Here is a 21581-nt window from a genome sequence, read left to right as displayed (position 1 = left end):
AAAGTAGAATATTCAATCTGCAATAAAAAAAAGAGTATGTCTTGTTGTAGTTATCCTGCTATAGGAATTATCTCACTCTCGAACCTTGTCTCATCCATCTCAATCTCTATGTGGAATCCATCTAGATGTTCCATGATGCCTCTTTTGGAGAGGCAGTCCGCTTCAACATTGAAGTCCCTGCTGATATGTTGTATGGAGGAGTGTAGGAGAGGGTGCCAGAGAGTAGAGATCTGATGTAGCCAGCCCTGTAGAGAAGATTTGTTGATGTTGGCTCTCCCACAGACATAGTCAATGATGACCTTTGAGTCCCCATAAACGTGGATAGTAGGAATATCCAGATAATGTATGAACCAGAGGAGTCCGCATAACGTCATGGCCTCAACCTTCATGTTAGTGCCCTTTCCTGCCCCCTAGTGTACCATATATGTAACCTCTGGCGAGAATCAGATAATGAATCCACATCCATAACTGATGTATTATGATGCTCCATTAAAAAATCTCATAGGGAAGGAGATCTGCGGGCCAAATTTGGAGTTTTTGGGTAGTTTATTGGATGTGCGAGCCTGTATATCAACCGAAATTGTGCTTCCAATTTTTTCCATTACCACTGCCCAGCATTCACGGTACTCATTGAATAAAATATTGTTCCTCCATCGCCAAATCTCGCGAAGAACAGTGGGTGGAATGGAGCCCCTGGTGCCATGCTGCGAACTCCACCATTCAAGACAGTCTAGAATATCAGAGAACAATGGGAGCTATAACCTAAATGTGACATCCAACGAATTCCAAATTTTGTAACGTTGGGGTAGGTTATGAACAGATGCAGGTTGTCCTCTTCCGCATTTCTACATAAAACACAAAACCCAAGTCCAGACCAACTCCTTTTTTGTAGATTTGCCCAAGGCAGGTTTTTATTCCTCCAAACTAACCGAAGAAAAAGAGATTCTTTTGTAGGAATATGGGGGCTCCAGAATTTAGTAAACCAGAAAACCGCAGTCTGGTTGGTTTCTAAACAGCAAATTCGATTGTATGTATCTGCCACTAGAATATTGTTAGCCTTCATCTTGCCATGCCATATGATGGTGTCTCTAGCCGAGTCTCTGTGGATGCAAGATCGTTGGAGTTGTGAACAAATAGAATCCCAATTCGAAGAAACCTATCCCTGTAGACCCAGTGCCACAGAGTGCTTCCATATGGGGCAGTTATGTTGCAAGTCGAAATGACTTGTTGCCAAAAGTAGATGCCCAAAGCATTTAGGCAGGAAACGAGAGGGTCTGAGAGAGCATTGATGTCCTCTAGTCCCCATATGCAATCCCGCCCAATGGCGATGTGATGACCCGTGCCCAGTCTCCATGAAAGAAAAGGGACAAATAGGTGATATATTTTCATGAAACTGTGCCACACCGCCGAACCGGAGTTGCAGCCGATGTGCTCCCTGCACAACCAGACATTGTAGTCTATGTCTTTCAGAGATTTATGTTTGATAATTTGATTCCAGATGCCATCACCGAAGATTCCGCACCATAAAAATTTGAGCAAGAGGGCATGTCCAAATCTTTTTAAGTGCACAATACCCCAACCACCCTGCTTCTTCGACAAGGAGATATGGTCAAGTTTAGTAAGGTGGAATTTTTGTCATTGCTGCATACCACACCAGATAAAGTGTGCAATAATCTGGTTCAGCTTCTTGATGATTGATATTAGCAGATGGAATAAATTTGCCCAGTACACACCCATCTGGGTAATCATGGCCTGAGTGAGAATGAATCGATCGCCCATTGAAAGGCACCGAAATTCCCAACCTAATATTTTCCTATAAAATCTATCAATAAGCCATTGCCAGTCCAAGACCCTGTAATTACAAGGCTTAATGTGGAAACCAAGAAATTTAATTCGACCAGACATGTTCTCAGAAGTAATCCCAAATAGATTAGCAATATAATCAGTGATATCCCTACTTCCATTAGCATGTATAATAGACGATTTACTTTGATTCATCATAAGTCCAGTAGCATTTCTGAATTTAATGAAAATGTTGAAGAGGTGAAACCAAGAAAACCTGTTGAGCATTCCCATGATGAGCACATCATCGACGAAGAAGCTGTGGGAGATCTGAATGTTTCTTCCAATGTGGAGAGGTAGGAAATTTCCATCATCAGCTACTTTTGAGATATGGAGACTCAGGGCATCTAATGCCAAGATAAAGAAAAGCGAGGAAAGTGAGCAGCCCTGGCAAAGTCCCCTCCCGGCCTTAAAGAAAGTTGTCGGGTATCCATTAATAGTAACCGTGTATTGCACATTTGAAACACAGGCCATAATCCACTCCGCAGCAAAACACTGAATACCCACTTTGTGTAGGATCAAACGCAAATAGCCCCAATCTAAGTAGTCGAAAGCTTTTTTAAGGTCCACTTTCATAATGGCCACATTAATGTGCTGGGAGTGTATAGTGTGTAGGCATTCCTGTGCAATGGCACCGACATCTTGGATCTGTCGATTTTTTAATAATCTGAATTGTTGTGGGGAGATAAAAGTGGAGAGAGAGTGTCACAAGCGATTGGCGATGGTCTTAGAAATAATTTTGTATACAAGATTGCAAATAGAAATGGGGTGAAAGTCTGAGAAGGTATGTGAAATGGGCTTCTTAGAGATCAAGGCAATATATGTAGAGTTTAGAAGGGATGGACATGTCCCAATACCCCGGATTCTTCAACCAAATTAACTAGATCAACCTGAAAGAGTTCGAAAAAATAGATAAACAATTCACTAACCACACTAGCCACATGATGAAAGAGTTCGAAAAAATAGATAAACAATTCACTAGCCACACTAGCCACGTGGTGAAAGAGTTCGAAAAACTAGATAAACAATTCACTAGCCACACTAGCGCCGTGGTGAAAAGCGACGAAGAATAACAAAAACAAAATTCGAGAATTGCCTAGAATGAACAATATTTACCCAACCCTATGATCTAACTAGCCACCTCGTAAAATGCGATTAGACAGAGAATAACAAAAATAAAATTCCAGACTTGACTAAGACGAACAATATTTATGGTAAAGGAAAAAATAGCAAGTACGAATCTCAATGTAATAACAATACACTCTCCCGAACAAGTAGGAATCTTAATCCGTGGATAATGATATAATAACACATTTCTATTTCGAAGAAATCTAATTCCACGAATAAACAATAATATAGTAACACTTTTCTAGAATGGTTTAACACTAATCTTCTAAATAAATCACACGGAAAGAATATATAAAGGTATCTCTATCATAACATAGCTTTTATTTATAGAAGCCCCGAGGAGAAAAGATAATGAACATTTTCTACCAAAGGAATTATGACTAATGCCACTTTTGTATGTAGCTTTTGATAAAAGGCACATGAGAGAATAAAATAAAGAACAACTGCGGATCAAAATGGAGTAATGATGTTTCTTAGTTAATAAATATTTTATATTATATAAGATTTTTTTATGTAAATAGATGTAAAAGAAAATTTTGAGTATAAAGTGAAATGGTAATGGGGAGTGATATTTAGTTTCATATATAAAATTAAAGTTACGATTTTCTTTTAAGTTGGGTGAGTTTTGATATGATTATATATTTAATTTTTGCTTTTTGAAATGAGGAATTAAGGGTATTTGAGTTGTTAAAATCATCATTTTCGAATAATCTTTAATGTGGGCCACTCCACAAAATGCCTTAATAATATATCCCATCATTGTCTGTCTAATCTACCTGATAACTTAAAGTTAAAAATTATTAGAAAACATATTATTTTATTAAAAAATTAATAATAATTATTTACAAATATTCTTTAAATTAAAATTATTATTTTAATAATAATAATATAAAAAATAATTTTAATTTTAATTATATATATATATATATACAATTTAATAAACAAATATATCTCATAAAAATTCAGATTTATCATTTAATTAATTACATATAAATTTTTTTAAATAATAATAATGAAATATTACATGTTTCCTATCTTCATTTAAATTATAATAATTCTCTATATATGGTCTAGATATGGGGTGGGTAACTTGTTCTTTATTCCGTTATGTTTAAGAGATTTTTAATCTAATAGTACTAATTAAAATTTATGATTTTATGTTATTGTTATTGTTGTTATTATTATTATTATTATTATTATTATTATTATTATAAATCTGTATATAGATTTGATAGACACTATTAAATTTATATATTTTTATTAAATTTTAAGATGGTATATATTTAAAAATTTAAATTAACCTCATTGTTAAAATCACATATCAGTGTATATGATTGTGAAAAGTATATATCCCAAAAATAATCATATCAACCTGATCGTGAAAATCATATATATCAGTCATATAAAGTACATAAAGAATAGGTTACCAACCCCAAAATAGGTGCCCTGAGGTCAGTTCGAAAGAGTCAAAAGTCGAGACAATTTTTCGGATCAAAAAAAGAAATGTGAGTGCCCCACATGCACCTAACCCTTTTTATCTTTCCAGGTTTCCTTGACAATAAATAATAGACTAGCTTAACTTTGTTAGCATACTCTTCATTTGAAAAAAACTTTGTTCCATACTCGGGAATGGCTAAAGGAAAAGGAAAAGGAAAAGAAAAAGTTAAATACGGAAACACTTTGCGCTTTCTTTTACCATTCCCTCCCGGACCTATTCTTCATTGTCGATGCAGGACAGTTATCAATTGCTCATTAACGATATTATAGCTGAGGTTGAAGGGGTACGTGACTGCCTGCTTGGTCCTGTGTAGCTGGATTGCAATCGGAGGAGCAAAGATGGAGGAAGTTATTGTTAAGGAGCTTGCAGACAAATTGTCATCTATGTTAGCTGAAAAAATTGTAGAAGAGGTATGGCTAGTTACTAGTTTCAAAGAAAGTTTTGAATTCATTTGTGAGGAGGTTAACTCCATTAAATGCCTGTTGACGGATGCAAGAGCAACCAGGACCTCCCATTCGAGTTCACTGACCAATTGGCTTAACAGACTTGAGGATTTTCTCATTGATGCAGTCGACATAGTAGAGGAATGCGAGCAACGCAAGTTTGGTTTTCTCAACATAATATTCCGATACCGAATGGGCCGGAGAATTAGGAATTTGAGGGAAAGAATCACAATGATACACACGGGTGCTAAATATCTCAAATATCTGACGTCCCTCAACGCTACTACTGTTGGTGTTCAAGCACTCAATGCATATATTGAATCTTCAGAAGAAGATAAGAGAAGAAAATCTAGTGCTCTTCTATCTCAATTTCAATCTGTGGGAATAAAGCAAGCTACTGATAAGGTCAGTGGATGGATATTGGAAGATGGATTTAAAGTGATTGCTATTGTGGGTATGGGAGGATTGGGCAAAACTCTTCTGGTGCAAGAGGTATTCAACGGTCAAAAGGTCAGAGACAGTTTCGACCATCTAGTTTGGCTTACAGTATCACCCAAGTTTGTGGTTGAAGAGCTGCTGCTGTGGACATGCAGACAGATTAAACTGCCTGAGGAAACAGAAGGGGGTGAAAAGGGAATTAAGGAGAGAATTAACAAATATTTTGAAGGAAAGAATAAAAATCTAGAACTGAAACGTTGTTTATTTGTTTTAGACGACGTGTGGGATAAGAAAGCTTGGGAAAAGATTGGGTTGCAGTTTCCACGGGAGAGCAAAACTAAGGTCGTTGTCACCACCCGTGATAACAAAATTGCACAGGCCATGCAGGCTAGTCGAATTCATCATATGGAATTTTTGTCGGAGAATGACAGCTGGAAATTGTTCTGTATTCATTCCAATTTTCCAAACGGTCTAGACGGAAGTACTTCTACGTCGTTAGAGCATCCAATGAGTGGGGTCACCAGCATCAAATCGTCAGAGCATCCAATGACTCGCGTCACCAGCATCGCCCGAGGTATTGTACATAAATTTTCTGGCTTACCTTTGGCTATAAAAACAATAGGAGCCTCCATGGCAAGCGTTAGAAGGCTTCCTAATGAATGGGAAGCCATCTTGGATCGTCTAAATGGAGCAGAGCCCATAACCGAGAGTGTTATGCCCTCCCTCAGGTTAAGCTACGAGGCATTGCCTGATCCTCTCAAACCCTGTTTTCTTTACTGTTGTTCCTTTCCTCCAAATACTGAAATAAAATCCGAATACCTAGCGCATCTGTGGGTTGCTGAAGGACTTGTTTCTACTTCTAGCCATGAATCAGTAGACGCTGTGTACGAGGTAGCACGCTCCTATATAGACCAACTTATTGGTCGATGTGTGATAGAGAGTTCACAGGTTCGGGATGGGCGGGTACAATCTTGTAAAATGCATGATTTATTGCATGAATTAGCTCTGGGCGAATCTCACAAGGAAACTAAAAGTTTGTCAAAGCCTGGACACGAATTGAATGAACTACCTGCTAATGAGTGTCAGGGTGTCCGTAGAATTTCATTAATTAAAAATAATCTATCAACAATCAACGAGGCCGTCCCTGCATGTAGAGGACTCCGGAGTCTGTTGCTATGCAATAACATCAAACTGGAAAGAATTTCTGAAAGTTTTTATGATAATCTGAGATATTTGACTGTGTTAGATCTAAGTCAGACATCCATCCAGTTAGTGCCAACATCTATTGGGAACTTAAAACATTTGAAGTTCCTAAATTTATCCAAAACAAACATAGAAAAGCTGCCCAACAGCTTGAGTGGTCTCAAGCATCTCCAATTTCTTGATGTTAGCGGGTGCCAACAGCTGACCAGCATGCATTTCGGGATTGACGGGCACAAATCTATGGTGTATCTCAATGTGAAGGGCTGCACAAGTTTGAAGTCATTGCCTGCCGGAATATCTAAGCTCGTCCATTTAAGGACCTTGAAAGGCGCTCTACTATTCAAAGGGGATCAATTAAAAGCGGTTGATGCGGCCTTGCAATGGACGGATCTCAAAGGATTGACCCGTCTGCAACACCTATCACTTACATTAGACGTTCAATCATCATCACAGGGTGAACTCAAGGGGACTTTTTTGGGCATGACAAAGATGCGGACTCTCTCCATCAAAAATATCAGTCCGTCCTGCCTCCTCCACCTTCCAGAGAACATGGAATCAATGCAACGCCTTGAAATCATTCGTCTTCGCAAATGCGCAGTGCCAAAATGGGTTCTTCAACTTGAAAACCTCGTGTTTCTGCTGTTAGAAGATGACAACTCTAGCACAGAGTATGAAGAGTATGAAGGTTTACAAATAATTCCAAATCTGAAAGAGCTACGCTTGTCACGTAACAGTAAGCGTAGTCACTTTCCAAGGGGGTTTGGAGAACGCATGGCGTTTTCCAAACTGGAAACTCTCATCATAGAAGACTTTAGCGCTTTGGAAACTTTCCCCTTGCTTGAGGATGGAGCAATGCCCAGGTTGAAGCATTTGCGAATGAAGAACTGCAACCGGCTGAAAATGCCCCAAGCATTACAGTATCTGACTAGTCTTGAAGAAATAGAGGTGGAGTGCTGCCCAGAATGGGAGGACGGCTTCTGGCGTGAAAGCGTCCAGCGTGATCTTATTTGGAAATTTTTTAATGAGCGCAGGATCAAATTGACAATAGACAATTTTGTAATATCCACTGAGAAGAATGTTGAGAATGACAGCAGGCTCAAATCCGCAAAGGACAATCTTACAGTATCCATATTAAGGAGAGACAGATCCATAAAGGCGCGGGGGTGGTTTTCTCAGTCATAGACTTGATTCAACACAGAAGACAGCCAGATGTTGGAATATTAATTCCAACTGCTGTGCAGCAGCAACAGCTGTTTTACTTTATTCATTTGTCTTTATCCGGCGCCCCACATTTTTCCCCCGATCTGTTAAATCACCGCTATTACCATCTTTTCACCGTTTGCTTGTTTGTGTTCCCAAAGGAGGAGGAAGATCAGATCTGGGCTCTGCGCCATAACAGCTCACCAAACAGCATTAAAGAAGAAGCATGGCCGAGAAGGAAAGTACCAGCCTCGAGCCAGCCGCAGCATTTATCAGTCTTGGGTTTCCACATAACCGACTCAAGCAGCACAGCAGAATGTCAAAAGATCAGATTTGTTCATTATGAGCGGCAGATTGCAGCAGAGTCTCTGTCAGAGAGTTGAGGCGGTTGATGGATAAGTTATGACCGCTTCCTGCACTATATATATGTGTAGACACAGCAGTGTAGAAGATAGAGAAAGATAGAGAGCAGAGGAGAGCACGCAGCAGCGTGAGTATAGTTTTCTGTTAGTGAATATGGAAACGCAGCACACAGCAGTGTTAAGAGTTTAGCAATATAGCGCAGCAGCGCTGGAATGTAATTTCTGTGTTTTTAAGAAAGAATGTGCAGCAGCATGAGCTCACATGAATGAAGCCATTTTGCACAGCAGTGCTGAAATTTTATGAGATAGTTGTTGTGTGGAACTGAAGCGTTCCTGATGTAATCCCTCTGTCAAGAGGAAGATGCTTTTCAGCATAGTTTGGTGAATCCCTCTGTTGAGAGGAAGATGCTCTTTAGCATAGATTGTAAATCCCTCTGTTAAGAGGAAGATGTTTTATAACAGCAGTTGTGGAAATCCCTCTATGTGAGGAAGACTTAGTTTTATCAATTAGTTTATTTTCATAAATAGAAATTCCTTTCTGTGCGTTTCTGTTTCACCAAAAGTTATTTCGTCAAAATTTTTAGTTGCTGAAACAGCTCGTAACTCAAAAAATACTTGACGTCAAAATTTCCTGTTGCTGAAACACCGTTGCTGAAACACCTGTTTCAGCAACTGAAAAAAAACTGTGTTGCTGAAACACCGTTTCCAGCAAACGAATTTTTCTGTTTTTCTGAGTTAAAAACAGAGTATTTTCCTGTGTCAAAACCAGAATGTTATTTTGATCAGTTTGTGATCCTGAGGCAAAGTAGAGCATTATTTTATGCTCGGTTTTGTGTTTTTGAATTATCAGAAAACAGAGTATTTCTCTCTGTTCATATTTCTGTTGTTTCGGAATTTATCAGAAAATTCTGAACAGTGGAAACAGAGGATTTTTCCACTGTATTTTGTTTGGAATAACCAGAAATTCCCGACATGGTATCAGAGCTTGACCAGGCTCTTTGAAGGCGTCAAAGAAGCTGAAGGAAGATTTCTTGCAGCAGCAACTTCTCCAGCAGCGTGAAGACTCAGCCAAGAAAAATATAAGGTATTTCTCAAGAATTTCTTTTGTGTTGCTGTTGAAGAAACAATCAGTTATTTTAAAATACTCAGTCAAATGGCAAGGTCAAAGAAGAAAGTCACCAATCCTGCTAAGAATGTGTCTCCCTCTACTCCCAAAATAGAAGACAATCAACTTGAAAGCATTCTATTTGAGGCTTCAAGACTTAATGGAAATTTTGATATGTGGGAAATAAAAATGAGGACTGTCTTACAGTCTCAAGGGATTGAAATTTGGGAATCAGTGATTGATGATAGCAAGATGGATAGAGAATCCAAGGAGTGCAATGCAAAAGCAGCAAAGACAATTTTGGATGGGCTGCCTGATTCTTTAAAGAAGAATATAGGAAAATATTCATCAGCAAAGGATATATGGGACAGACTTCATGACCTTCATGCAAAGGGAGCACTGACCACGACAATCAGTCAAGAAGGAAATTCTGAACCCATCATAGAAGCTGAAAATGAGAAGGTTGACCTCATCAAACTTCAAGTACAAGAAAGAGATGAAGAGCTCGCCAAGCTTAAGAAGGAACTTGATCAAAGCAAAAGGAAGCATCATGAAGAAGTCATATCCATGACAAATCAGTTGAATAAAGCAAGGAAGCAGGAAGATATCTTGTCAAATCAACTTGAACAAAGGCACAAGAGAGTGAACAAACTTGTAGAAGAGATTGGACAGTACAAGGTAGAGGTCTCCTCCCTTAAGTCTGAATTACAAGAAGCCAGGAAGCAGGCACAAGAAGCTGAGAAGAGAATGGAGAGCAGTCAAGCAAAAGATGAAGAAATCTCCAAAATGAAGACAGATATTATCTCTCTTAAAATAGTAGCAGCTGAAGCTACTTGTAGCAAGGAAGAAACTGAGAAACAACTTACAAAGAAGAATGATGAATGTGAAAAGTTAGAAGAAGAGATTGTCCTCCTTAGAAAAAAGGTTGAAGGGATGAACAAAATCATGAAGAGCTCTCAAGCCTTGGATGATATGCTCAGCTATCACAGATCTCCATATGATAAATCAGGACTTGGGTATGTAGGTGAACCCTCAAACAAGTATGAGGATGCCTTAAGCAAAGGAGATGTGAAGAAGCCAGAAAGAGATGGTGATGCTCCTAGTTCCAGCAAAGGCAAGGAGAAAAATGAAGGCTGCAATAGAAGAAATCCTGCTCCAAGCATAAAACCAGCTCCAAGAAGAAATGTAGCTGATGGCAAAGATGCGAGAGGCAATGGTTATCAGCAAAGGATCTCAAGGCAGCAAGGCTTTAGAAGTACATCAAGGAAACCTCCATCTCCCAGGTACCAAAGTTCATTTTTTGGTTATTGTTATGCTTGTTCAAACTTTGGTCATATGGCAAAAGACTGCAGAGCAGCTCATAGAGATAGATGTTGCAGTCTCCGACAATCTCCAAGAAATAATTTCACAAGAAGAAATTATGAATTTTTATTCATGAACAATGTTGAATGTTTCAAGTGTCATAACATTGGGCATATGGCACGTGATTGTAACTTAACATGGGCTCCTATGCAAGCTAGACCCATGCAAAAGAAGAAAGTTACACAAGTATGGAGGAGGAAGAAAACACAGTCCGAAAGTCCCTTGAGCTCTCCAGCCGATCTAAGTTTCTTTTGAGAAGATTCTGCCAAAAGAAGATAATGCATACACTAAAGGGGAGCCTGTAATTTTTTTTTATCATTATTGCTGAACTGTATTGACAGTCATTCTTTGATGAAGATCTTCTTATAAGGAAGAGATATGGAATTAAATCTCCCATGACAACAGAGAAGGAGCAGGTTGCTGATATTCTGACCAAACCATTGGATCAGAAAAGTTTTGAGTTTTTATTGAAATGTCTGGGTATGATTGAACGCCCAGCAGTTGAAATTAAAAGGGGAGTGTTGGAATATTAATTCCAACTGCTGTGCAGCAGCAACAACTGTTTTACTTTATTCATTTGTCTTTATCCGGCGCCCCACATTTTTCCCCCGATCTGTTAAATCACCGCTATTACCATCTTTTCACCGTTTGCTTGTTTGTGTTCCCAAAGGAGGAGGAAGATCAGATCTGGGCTCTGCGCCATAACAGCTCACCAAACAGCATTAAAGAAGAAGCATGGCCGAGAAGGAAAGTACCAGCCTCGAGCCAGCCGCAGCATTTATCAGTCTTGGGTTTCCACATAACCGACTCAAGCAGCACAGCAGAATGTCAAAAGATCAGATCTGTTCATTATGAGCGGCAGATTGCAGCAGAGTCTCTGTCAAAGAGTTGAGGCGGTTGATGGATAAGTTATGACCGCTTCCTGCACTATATATATGTGTAGACACAGCAGTGTAGAAGATAGAGAAAGATAGAGAGCAGAGGAGAGCACGCAACAGCGTGAGTATAGTTTTCTGTTAGTGAATATGGAAATGCAGCACACAGCAGTGTTAAGAGTTTAGCAATATAGCGCAGTAGCGCTGGAATGTAATTTCTGTGTTTTTAAGAAAGAATGTGCAGCAGCATGAGCTCACATGAATGAAGCCATTTTGCACAGCAGTGCTGAAATTTTATGAGATAGTTGTTGTGTGGAACTGAAGCGTTCCTAATGTAATCCCTCTGTCAAGAGGAAGATGCTTTTCAACATAGTTTGGTGAATCCCTCTGTTGAGAGGAAGATGCTCTTTAGCATAGATTGTAAATCCCTCTGTTAAGAGGAAGATGTTTTATAACAGCAGTTGTGGAAATCCCTCTATGTGAGGAAGACTTAGTTTTATCAGTTAGTTTATTTTCATAAATAGAAATTCCTTTCTGTGCGTTTCTGTTTCACCAAAAGTTATTTCGTCAAAATTTTTAGTCGCTGAAACAGCTCGTAACTCAAAAAATACTTGACGTCAAAATTTCCTGTTGCTGAAACACCGTTGCTGAAACACCTGTTTCAGCAACTGAAAAAAAACTGTGTTGCTGAAACACCGTTTCCAGCAAACGAATTTTTCTGTTTTTCTGAGTTAAAAACAGAGTATTTTCCTGTGTCAAAACCAGAATGTTATTTTGATCAGTTGGTGATCCTGAGGCAAAGTAGAGCATTATTTTATGCTCGGTTTTGTGTTTTTGAATTATCAAAAAACAGAGTATTTCTCTCTGTTCATATTTCTGTTGTTTCGGAATTTATCAGAAAATTCTGAACAGTGGAAACAGAGGATTTTTCCACTGTATTTTGTTTGGAATAACCAGAAATTCCCAACACCAGACTCCTTTAAGGAGTCCTGGGATTGGGGTTGCCACCACTTCAATCTTTCAGCCACTTGCCAGATCGTGCCAGTCCAGCACTACGGTAATGATTTAGCACCTTTTAGCCTGTTCTTTGCAATGATTCCCTATTTTTAAGAGCCTGGTTTAGGATCTGTTTGTACTTATCTTACCTGCTCACTCTACTATTCTCCTTTCTCAATATTGCGGTTCTTCCTATATTTTATTGCCGTGGTGTAACTAATTATGTTTTTCCCTGGAAATTATGCAAATTCTGGAAATTATGTAAATTTTGGTAAATATGGCCAAGAATTTTGTAAATCCAGATTATCCCGGTGGAATTTCAAGGTTTTTGGTAATTTTGAGATTTTTGATGGTGCTGAATTTATTTCCACCATCAAAAACATGATTCAAAAGCAGTGGCAAGACTTATTGAGTTTTTTTTCCAAATTCCAACCACTTTTAGCTATCCAAGCAATTACTCCACCCTAACTTACTGAATTTTTGTGTGCCTAAATTCCAGTCACTCTTAGCCAAGCAATTCCTCCACCCTGATAGATTTCCACCTTGATAGATTTTATGTTGTTAACCAGAGACTTTAATTTGAATTCCGTAAAAGTGATGTTGGATTAGTTGGTAAACATTAATCCCCTGGAACATGGAACAGCAGTCGTCAGAGTCTTGGGAATTTACAGTCTTTTCCCTTGGGTGATGGTCAAAGCCACATGCTGTAAGCGATTTAACCTGTGGGTTTTAAGTAATTGATATGTTTGTACCGACTCTGATGTATTTTATATCTGACTTCAATTTGAATTCCGTAAAAGTGATGTTGGATTAGTTTGTAAACATTAATCCCCCTGGAACATAGAATAGAAGTCTTCAGAGTCTTGGGCATTTACAGTTTTTTTCCTTGGGGCGATGATCAAAGCTACATGCTGTAAGCGCTTTAACCTGTACGTTGTAAGTAATTGATATGTTTGTACCGACTGTGATGTATTTTATGTCTGTCATTGGTATCGTAACGGTTTTTCTATCTCTCATTGAATAGGATAATTATTGCATAGTGTAACAGCGTCTTCATTTCTATTGCAAAACAATTTTCAATTCCATATGGATGAATAAGTGGATCTGAAATATTTTATTTCTATTTTGTAAAATTATCTTTCAAATTTGATAAATGTGCATATGATAATTTTTTTTTAAGAATATTAAATTTATTTATATATTTCGGGGATAGGTATATATATGTGAATTTTTGCTGGAAGAGGGTAGGTTAACTTTTGTTCTATATTGATAATCAAAGTACGGATTTGATGAAGAGCCCATATCCCTAGCATATTCTTCATCTGTTTAATCCATCGCTGTGAAAAGGGAAAGCAACGAATGGATTTGATGAAGAGCGCATATGCCCATCATATTCTTCGTCTGAGTGCTTAATCCATGGTTGTAAAAAGGGAAAAGAAAATATCCGGGGCAAAATTTAGTGTGGAAGTGTTGGTGGCTGTGTTAACACATTCTCAAAGTTAGTTGATTAATAGAGGCAAACGTTAATATTAATATAACTAATTTATGTTGTTATAATAATTTTAATTAAACGTATGTTATTGTTAAAAGAACATGTTTAAGTTAAATCTTATTGTCTTATTATATTTGAATTCCATCGTGAATAAACAAACTTAGTTAATGAGTATACGAAAAACGTCATGTATGTTGTTATAATAATTTTAATTAAATATATGTTGTTGTTAAAAGAACACATTAAAGTTAAATGTTATTGTCTTACTATATTTGGCTTCCATCAACTCAAGGTGGAATAAATAAACGTTTTTGTAACACCCCTTGCTCTTTGAAAGGGTTTACTATGGTTATTTAATTTGGTTTATGTTTTACTGCATTTATTTTCTATTATGTTATTACCAAGGCTGGAAAGCCAGATAATAAATTGTTACCTAATTGTGAGTGATTAGAAGTGGAAACATGATTAATTAAAAAAAACTGTTTACTACAATTACAAGAAACAGTTATGCCCCTACCCTGGGAAAGGGAAATATAGGGGGAAAAGATGAAAAGAGAAAACTATCCTAGAGCTGGAAAAAGTGTGACCAGTGGGAAGTTGCTCATGAACAGTCAAATTAAGTGTAGGACTTGAGGCTAGACAGTGAAGTCCTCGCTGGAGAACCTGGATGTAATTTCCAGGAAAAAGTGTGACAAGTGGGAAATTGCTCATGAACACTCAAATTAAGTGCAGGACTTGAGGCTAGACAGTGAAGTCCTCGCTGGAGAACCTGGATGTAATTTCCAGGTTCATGGCTGGGAGGAGAGACTTTCTAAAGTTATTAGAAACTGCAGGTGGAATAGATAAGTATTATAGTCAGTTTCTTTCTAGAATTAATACTAGACTGTGGAGATTAACATTTAATAATTTGTTATGCTTGAACTGTCATAGAATAAGTTTTGGAATAGAAAACTATATTTAGAAAGACAATTATCTTGAGAAAATGTATAATTTCACAATATAGAAGCATCTGTTTTTTTTATCAAATTTTACATAGTTTATGCTAATAACCATAGAGTTACTATAAGGCATAGCAAAAATGAAAAAGAATGCTTGAGTTACTATAAGGCATAGCAAAAATGAAAAAGAATGCTTGAGTTACTATAAGGCATAGCAAAAATGAAAAAGAATGCTTGTTCATTAATTATGGTTCACTGTTCATGATTATCAAAGGAAAACTGATCAGATATAGAAGCAAATCAATTACAATGTACTTTATCCGAAACTGATCAGATATAGAAGCAAATCAATTACAATGTACTTTATCCGAGAATCTATAGAATGACCTGTGTAACTTTACACACTTTGTTACTAATGACAAAAATATAAAGATAGTAAACATACCACTGTTGAACCATAACTCGACCACGCAAACATGAAATTACAACAGAGTAACTGTTCAACCCCTAGCATTATCTTAAATTAAAACTTGAATGAATTTCGTCGGGAAAGGAATCAATATAATAAATATTTGCATAAATAAAACAAGGGTCCTCTCAGCGCGGAATGCAACCACGGTATAGAATAACTTAATTCATTACCATTCCCAAATATATATAAACAGATAGGATAAGTCCTATAGAAGTTAAAGTAATAAACTAAGCACTCTATATAAGTCGACATAAGTCGGTTCACTTTAGTGGCGGCATAACAAAACAATAATCTTTTAGCAGAAGACCACAAACCCTCTGCAGACTTCAGAGCGGAAGTATTTTCCCCGAAAAAAATACAGAAAGGGCCTTGCTCAGAGTTCCTTAAATCAACTAAGCATATCTAAATAATTACAAAATGAACAGAGCCATAAACTTGAGCCAGCTAGACGCTCAACAAGAGACTGAGTCTCTATCCTCAACCTTACAAATAATGGTGCCCATAATTTAATTCATGCCAGAGGTAAGAATCCAACCAGGAAGAGTCAACAGCGTCGCCGTGAGCAATTAAGCTCTGAAGAGAGGTGGCTTTTACCAATGCAATTAACAATAAACACGGTGTATTTACCTGTTATGGACATCTAAAACCGTAAGTTAGTAAAACCCTCATGGGAAAATTGTAAAGACACCGATCAAATAAGCAAATGAGGAGAATTCTGACCTGAGAGTGGGAGGTTTCCGCGTGAGGCAGCTCTACTTTAAAGGAACAAGAATGTACATTAAAAATAAGCATGCACATTAAAGAAACAACTATGGAAGCCTCATAAATTCTAATATCGACCAAATGCGGAATTGAAATCTTAAGTTGGAGTCAAATAGTGTGCCTAGTGTCCCTAGTGCAGATAAATTTAGTATATGGAATTCCCGAGGTATTATTAATTAGCATTTCTCTGTTAACAAATAAGTTAAGTTGAATTAGAGAGTTTGGTAATTTATAGGACACCAAAACAGAAGTGAAACACAGAAAAATTTTTCTTTGTGTTGATATGTATAAGTTAGGTAAGTGGGAGGGTTATGAAAGAAAGAACCCTGTTCCCTATTCATTAAATGGAGAAGTAAATTTCTTATTTAATAGGAAAGCAGACTGATTATTAACTAGAAAAGCAACATGCTATCCTATTTAATTAATTTCTAAGAACAGTGAGTAAGAAAGAGAACAATAAATACTTGCAAGTATCTTTGTACAGTACTAGGAAATCAAAACTTATGGCAAGTACTCACTATAAATATTTGCAAACTAATTCACAAGTCAAAGTTGGAAACATAAGTGGGAGTTCTAGGAAAACAAAACTTATTGCAAGTGGTTGTACTGTAAATATTTGCAAACTAATTCACAAATCAAAGTCAGAAACATAAGTGGGAACTAACAGTTAAATCATGTGAAATTGCATTAAAAAGTGAAAAAATGGTTCTGGTGTTTTGAGGACTTAAGACTGTGCTCTATACAAACAAAATAGGAGTCATTTTCTCCTTGTAAATCGATCATTAAACTACAAATCGACTGAAATTTCAGTCAGTTGAATCTCATCAAGTCAAAAAATATATTTAGCTGAAAACAAAATTGATATGAAAACCTGTGAGAGGGATTAGAGTCCTTCTATTCTAATTTTGTTAAAAAAAACACAATAAGGGTTCATTCTTTCCATAAACTTGTACACATAAATTCACACGTCAACATTTTAATCAGAAACACGGAAGTTTCGTGGTTGGAGTCTGTTCCAAAGAAAAATTGTAGCCAAATTTAATTACATAGGGGCAAAAAATAAATTAAACAGTAGCAGTGAACCTCTTAAATTCTAAACCTTAGAAGAGTGTATTGTATAACAGTAGAACGCTGAGAAAATTAGGCCCTTTCCCTATAGATGTCCTTCCCTATGAAATAGGACAGTGTGAAGTTAACACAGTGAGGGCCTTTAGGAACAAACAAACGTAAAAAAGACTCAGTTGGAGGTAGGTCGTGGCTAGTTCCTTCAAACCCCTCAAAGTTATGGTGCCAGAAAAATTCGTATCCAAGGGAAAAAATCCATAACGATTAACACTGTGTGAAACCCTCTTCGAACCTAGCAACTCCAATCAGCTCAAAAGAGCAAACAGAAAACAAGCTATTTCCCTTATTAAGTTCCAGAACCAACGTGGGCATATTGGCAAGCTTTTAATTAGCATTTTTCTATTAACACATAAGTTAAGTTGAATCAAACAGACTAGTAATTTATAGAACACCAAAACAAAAGTGAAAAATAGAATGGAAATTTTCTTTGTGTTGATATGTCTAAGTTAGGTAAGTGGGAGGGTTCTGAAAGAACCCTGTTCACTATTCATTAAATGGAGAAGCAAATTGCTTATTTAGTAGGAAAGAAAATTGATTATTAACTAGAAAAGAAACATGTTATCTAATTTAATTGTTTCTAAGAAGAACAATGAGTAAGGAAAAGAACAGTAAATACTTGCAAGTATCTCTCTACAGTTCTAGGAAAACAAAACTTATGGAAGTACTTAATGTAAACATTTGCAAACTAATTCACAAGTTAAAGTCTAAAATAGAAGTGGGAACTGACAGTTACATCATGTGAAATTGCATTAAAAAGTGAAAGAACGGCTTTGATGTTGTGAGGACTTAAGAATGTGGTGTAAATAAACAAAATAGGAGGCATATGCTCGTAAATTTATCATTAAACTACAAATTGAATGAAATTACAGTAAGTTGAATCTCATCAAGTAGAAAAATATACTTAGCTAAAACCTAAAACCAAAACTGATATGAAAGCCCCCCAGAGGGATTAGAGTCCTTCTATTTCTAATTCTGGTAAGAATAAAAAAAATAAGGGTTCATTATTTCCATAAAATTATACATATAAATTCAGAGGTAAACATTTTAACCAAAACCACAAAAGTTTCGTGGCTGGAGTTTGTTCCAAAGAAAAATTGTAACCAAATTTAATTACATCTAGGCAGAAAATAAATCATAAATAGTAGTGAACCTCTTAAATTATCAACCTCATAAGAGTGGACTATATAATAGTAGAAGGCCTAGGAAAATTAGGCCCTTTCCTTGTAGTTATTTCCCTCTTAAATAGGATGGTGTGAAGTTAACACACTGAGGGTCTATAGGAACAAACAAGCATAAAAGATACTCAGTTGGAGGAAGGTCATGGCCAGTTCCTTCAAAACTCTCAAATCTATGTGCCAAAAAACTCTGTATCCAAGGGAAAAATCCCTAACGATTAACATTGGGTAAAACCCTCTTCGAACCTAGCAACTCTAGTAGGCCCAAAAGAGTAAACAGAAAACAAGCTATTTCCCTTAGTTCTAGAACCAACCTGGAATGATAGGAGTTTTCATATTGGCACGTTGTTCTTCTTCACCAGCGATGTTTGTTGCTACACAATGGCTCGACCTACAAGGAAAGCTCCATTTATAAGAACACTTTCATTTGTAAAAGAATTGGGCATAAAATGGAACAAATAACGGAACTCTTACCTGTAAAAATCAGAAACTGAAGTAGACTCGAACCATGGCACCTATTTGTAATATTGTAGTGAATTAATAATAGTTTAGTTCTGAATATTGTAATTACTGTAATATTGTATTGTATTAATAATAGTTTTCAAATGTCTGTTTTCAATTTTAATTTAAATAATTATAAATGTTTTGAATATCTGCTTCCATTTATAATTTAAATAATTATAAATTATATCTCTTATAAATATTCTACTTGGAAGCATCAATTAAAAACATTTTTATTTAATTACATATTTATTTAATTGCATAATTATTTAATTATATTCAAATTACAAATATAATATAATTATATTTAAATTAAAATGTTATTATGAAGGGGCACCTTTACTTTGGTAGATCACATCAAAGAATATTTGAATATAATAATATTATATTGATTATTATTGGTAATATATTAAAATAATTTAAATTGAAAATTTATTGGGTTTTTTGGTAATTTGTAAACGGAACTATAAAAAGAATAAAATCATAAAAAATGTTTTGGTTTATTTTTAATTTATAGCTATTTTTAAAAATAAATAAATTTAGTTGTATATTTCATTTAGACAATTTGTTTTGCTTTATTTTATGTTCAATTTGATTAAAAAATTATATAATTTTTCTTATTTTTATCTTTTCAATATAAATAAACATGCAATACAATTATTTCTCTTATAAATATTCTGCTTGAAAGCATAGAGAAATGTGTAGGGATGTAGTAAATATGAGACATTTTGGATTATGTACTCAATTTGTTGAATTCTTTTAATTTTTTGAAATATTTTAAAGCAGAATAATCACCAACTATATTTTTTTCTTATTCAAAATACTCAAACAATTAAAATATTTTTTATTTAATTACATAATTAATTAATTATATTTATTTAATTGTATAATTATTTAATTATATTCAAATTACCAATATAATATAATTATATTTAAATTAAAATGTTATTATGAAGGGATACCTTTACTTTGGTAGATCACATCAAGGAATATTCTAATATATTATTATATTGCATTATTATTGGTAATATATTAAAATAATCTAAATTAAAATTTTATTGGTTTTTTGGTAATTTGTAAAAAAAGCTATAAAAAGAATAAAATCATAAAAAAGTTTTATGTTACTTTTAATTTATAGTTATTTTTAAAAATAAATTAACTTAGTTGTATATTTCATTTAGACATTTTGTTTTATTTTATTTTATGTTCAATTTATTTAAAAATATATATTATTTTTATTATTTTTATCTTTTCAATATAATAATATAAATAAATATCCAATAAAACTATTTCTCTCACAAAATGTTTTACTTGAAAGCATAGAGAAATGTGTCAGGATGTAGTAAATGTGAGACATTTTGAAATGTGTACTCAATATGTTGAATTCTTTTAATTTTTTCAAACATTTTAAAGAAATATAATCACCCACAATACTTTTTCTTATTCAAAATACTCAAACAATTAAAATAAATTTTATTTAATTATATTTATTTAATTGCATAATTATTTAATTATATTCAAATTTCAAATATAATATAATTATATTTAAATTAAAATGTTATTATGAAGGGACACCTTTACTTTGGTAGATCACATGAAAGAAATACATGCCAAGACTATCCCCATATGATATAATAAAATATTTAAAAGATTATTTTTTTGTTGAAAAGGATGCTCTCTAGTTTTATGGATACTCAACGCCATATTCTCACACGTTTGAGTGAACCAATTAGTTGATGTGGTGAGTTGTAGATGGAATTTCTTCCGAGAGATATGCATGAAAACAAAACACTTAAAAACACTTAAAAGGGGTTTTTAAGGAAACAATCACATCTTGAAGTGTGTATGTTTGAAGATAACATTGTTAGTAAATCTTTTTTGTTTTTAGTTTGAGTTTTAAAAATGCAGGTAGATGCTCCATTAATTTATGGTGGTGATAACATTAAACAATTATTAGAAGGGGACAAATATAAAAAAAAATTAGAGAAAAATAAATTTGAAGAGGAAATATGTTAATTTGACATATATCTATAATTATAATTTTGTCTTTTAATAAATAATCATTTTTTATACCTTTGTGGGTGAGAGGAAGTACAAGCACATTCTCAAGCTTATGATAAATTCAATATAACTTATGACAAATTCAATATATTTACAAAGTATCGCTCTGAGAAATATAAATTTATCGTTAATCTCCATTTTAATATTATATTGAAAATGTGTATCATGTGGTCATCTATATTATGTTTTCACTATGGGTGATGTGTCCTTCTTAATATTGAAATATTGAACTTTTGTATGAAGTTTTGTATTATTATATTATTAATAAATAGTTATCATTTAAAAAATAGGTCACCTTAAAAGGTATAGTTACATATGTTTTCACTATGGGTGATGTGTCCTTAATATTGAAATATTAAACTTTTGTATTATTAGATTACTAATATTGAAATAATGAGCTTTTGTATTATTAGATTATTAATATTGAAATAATGAACTTTTGTATTATGTTGATTATTAATATTAAAATGGGTGATGTGTCCTCCTTAATATTGAAATATTGCACTTTTATATTATTAGATTATTAATATTGAAATAATGAACTTTTGTATTATTAGATTATTAATATTGAAATAATGAACTTTTGTATTATGTTGATTATTA

General features: G+C 34.9%; 1 protein-coding gene across 1 annotated transcript; it reads left to right on the top strand.

Annotated features, from left to right (window-relative positions):
- Positions 1-4806: 4806 nt before the first annotated feature.
- Positions 4807-7741, top strand: LOC149207264 (putative disease resistance protein At1g61300). The gene has a single exon (XM_089397986.1). It carries the CDS (start codon positions 4807-4809, stop codon positions 7732-7734), a length of 2928 nt encoding a protein of 975 aa, XP_089254112.1. The 3' UTR covers positions 7735-7741.
- The last annotated feature ends 13840 nt before the right edge of the window (positions 7742-21581 follow it).

The sequence above is a fragment of the Pinus tabuliformis genome, chromosome 1_2, assembly GCF_031772625.1.
Source record: "Pinus tabuliformis cultivar Carrire ecotype Pingquan chromosome 1_2, CPIR1, whole genome shotgun sequence".
Classification (NCBI taxonomy): Eukaryota; Viridiplantae; Streptophyta; class Pinopsida; order Pinales; family Pinaceae; genus Pinus; species Pinus tabuliformis.
Note: the sequence above shows the minus strand (reverse complement) of the source record. Positions and strands in the feature narration are given on the sequence as shown.

Excerpts from the sequence above, each read along its gene's own strand:
- LOC149207264 (XM_089397986.1), top strand. The coding sequence starts at position 4,807 with ATGGAGGAAGTTATTGTTAAGGAGCTTGCAGACAAATTGTCATCTATG.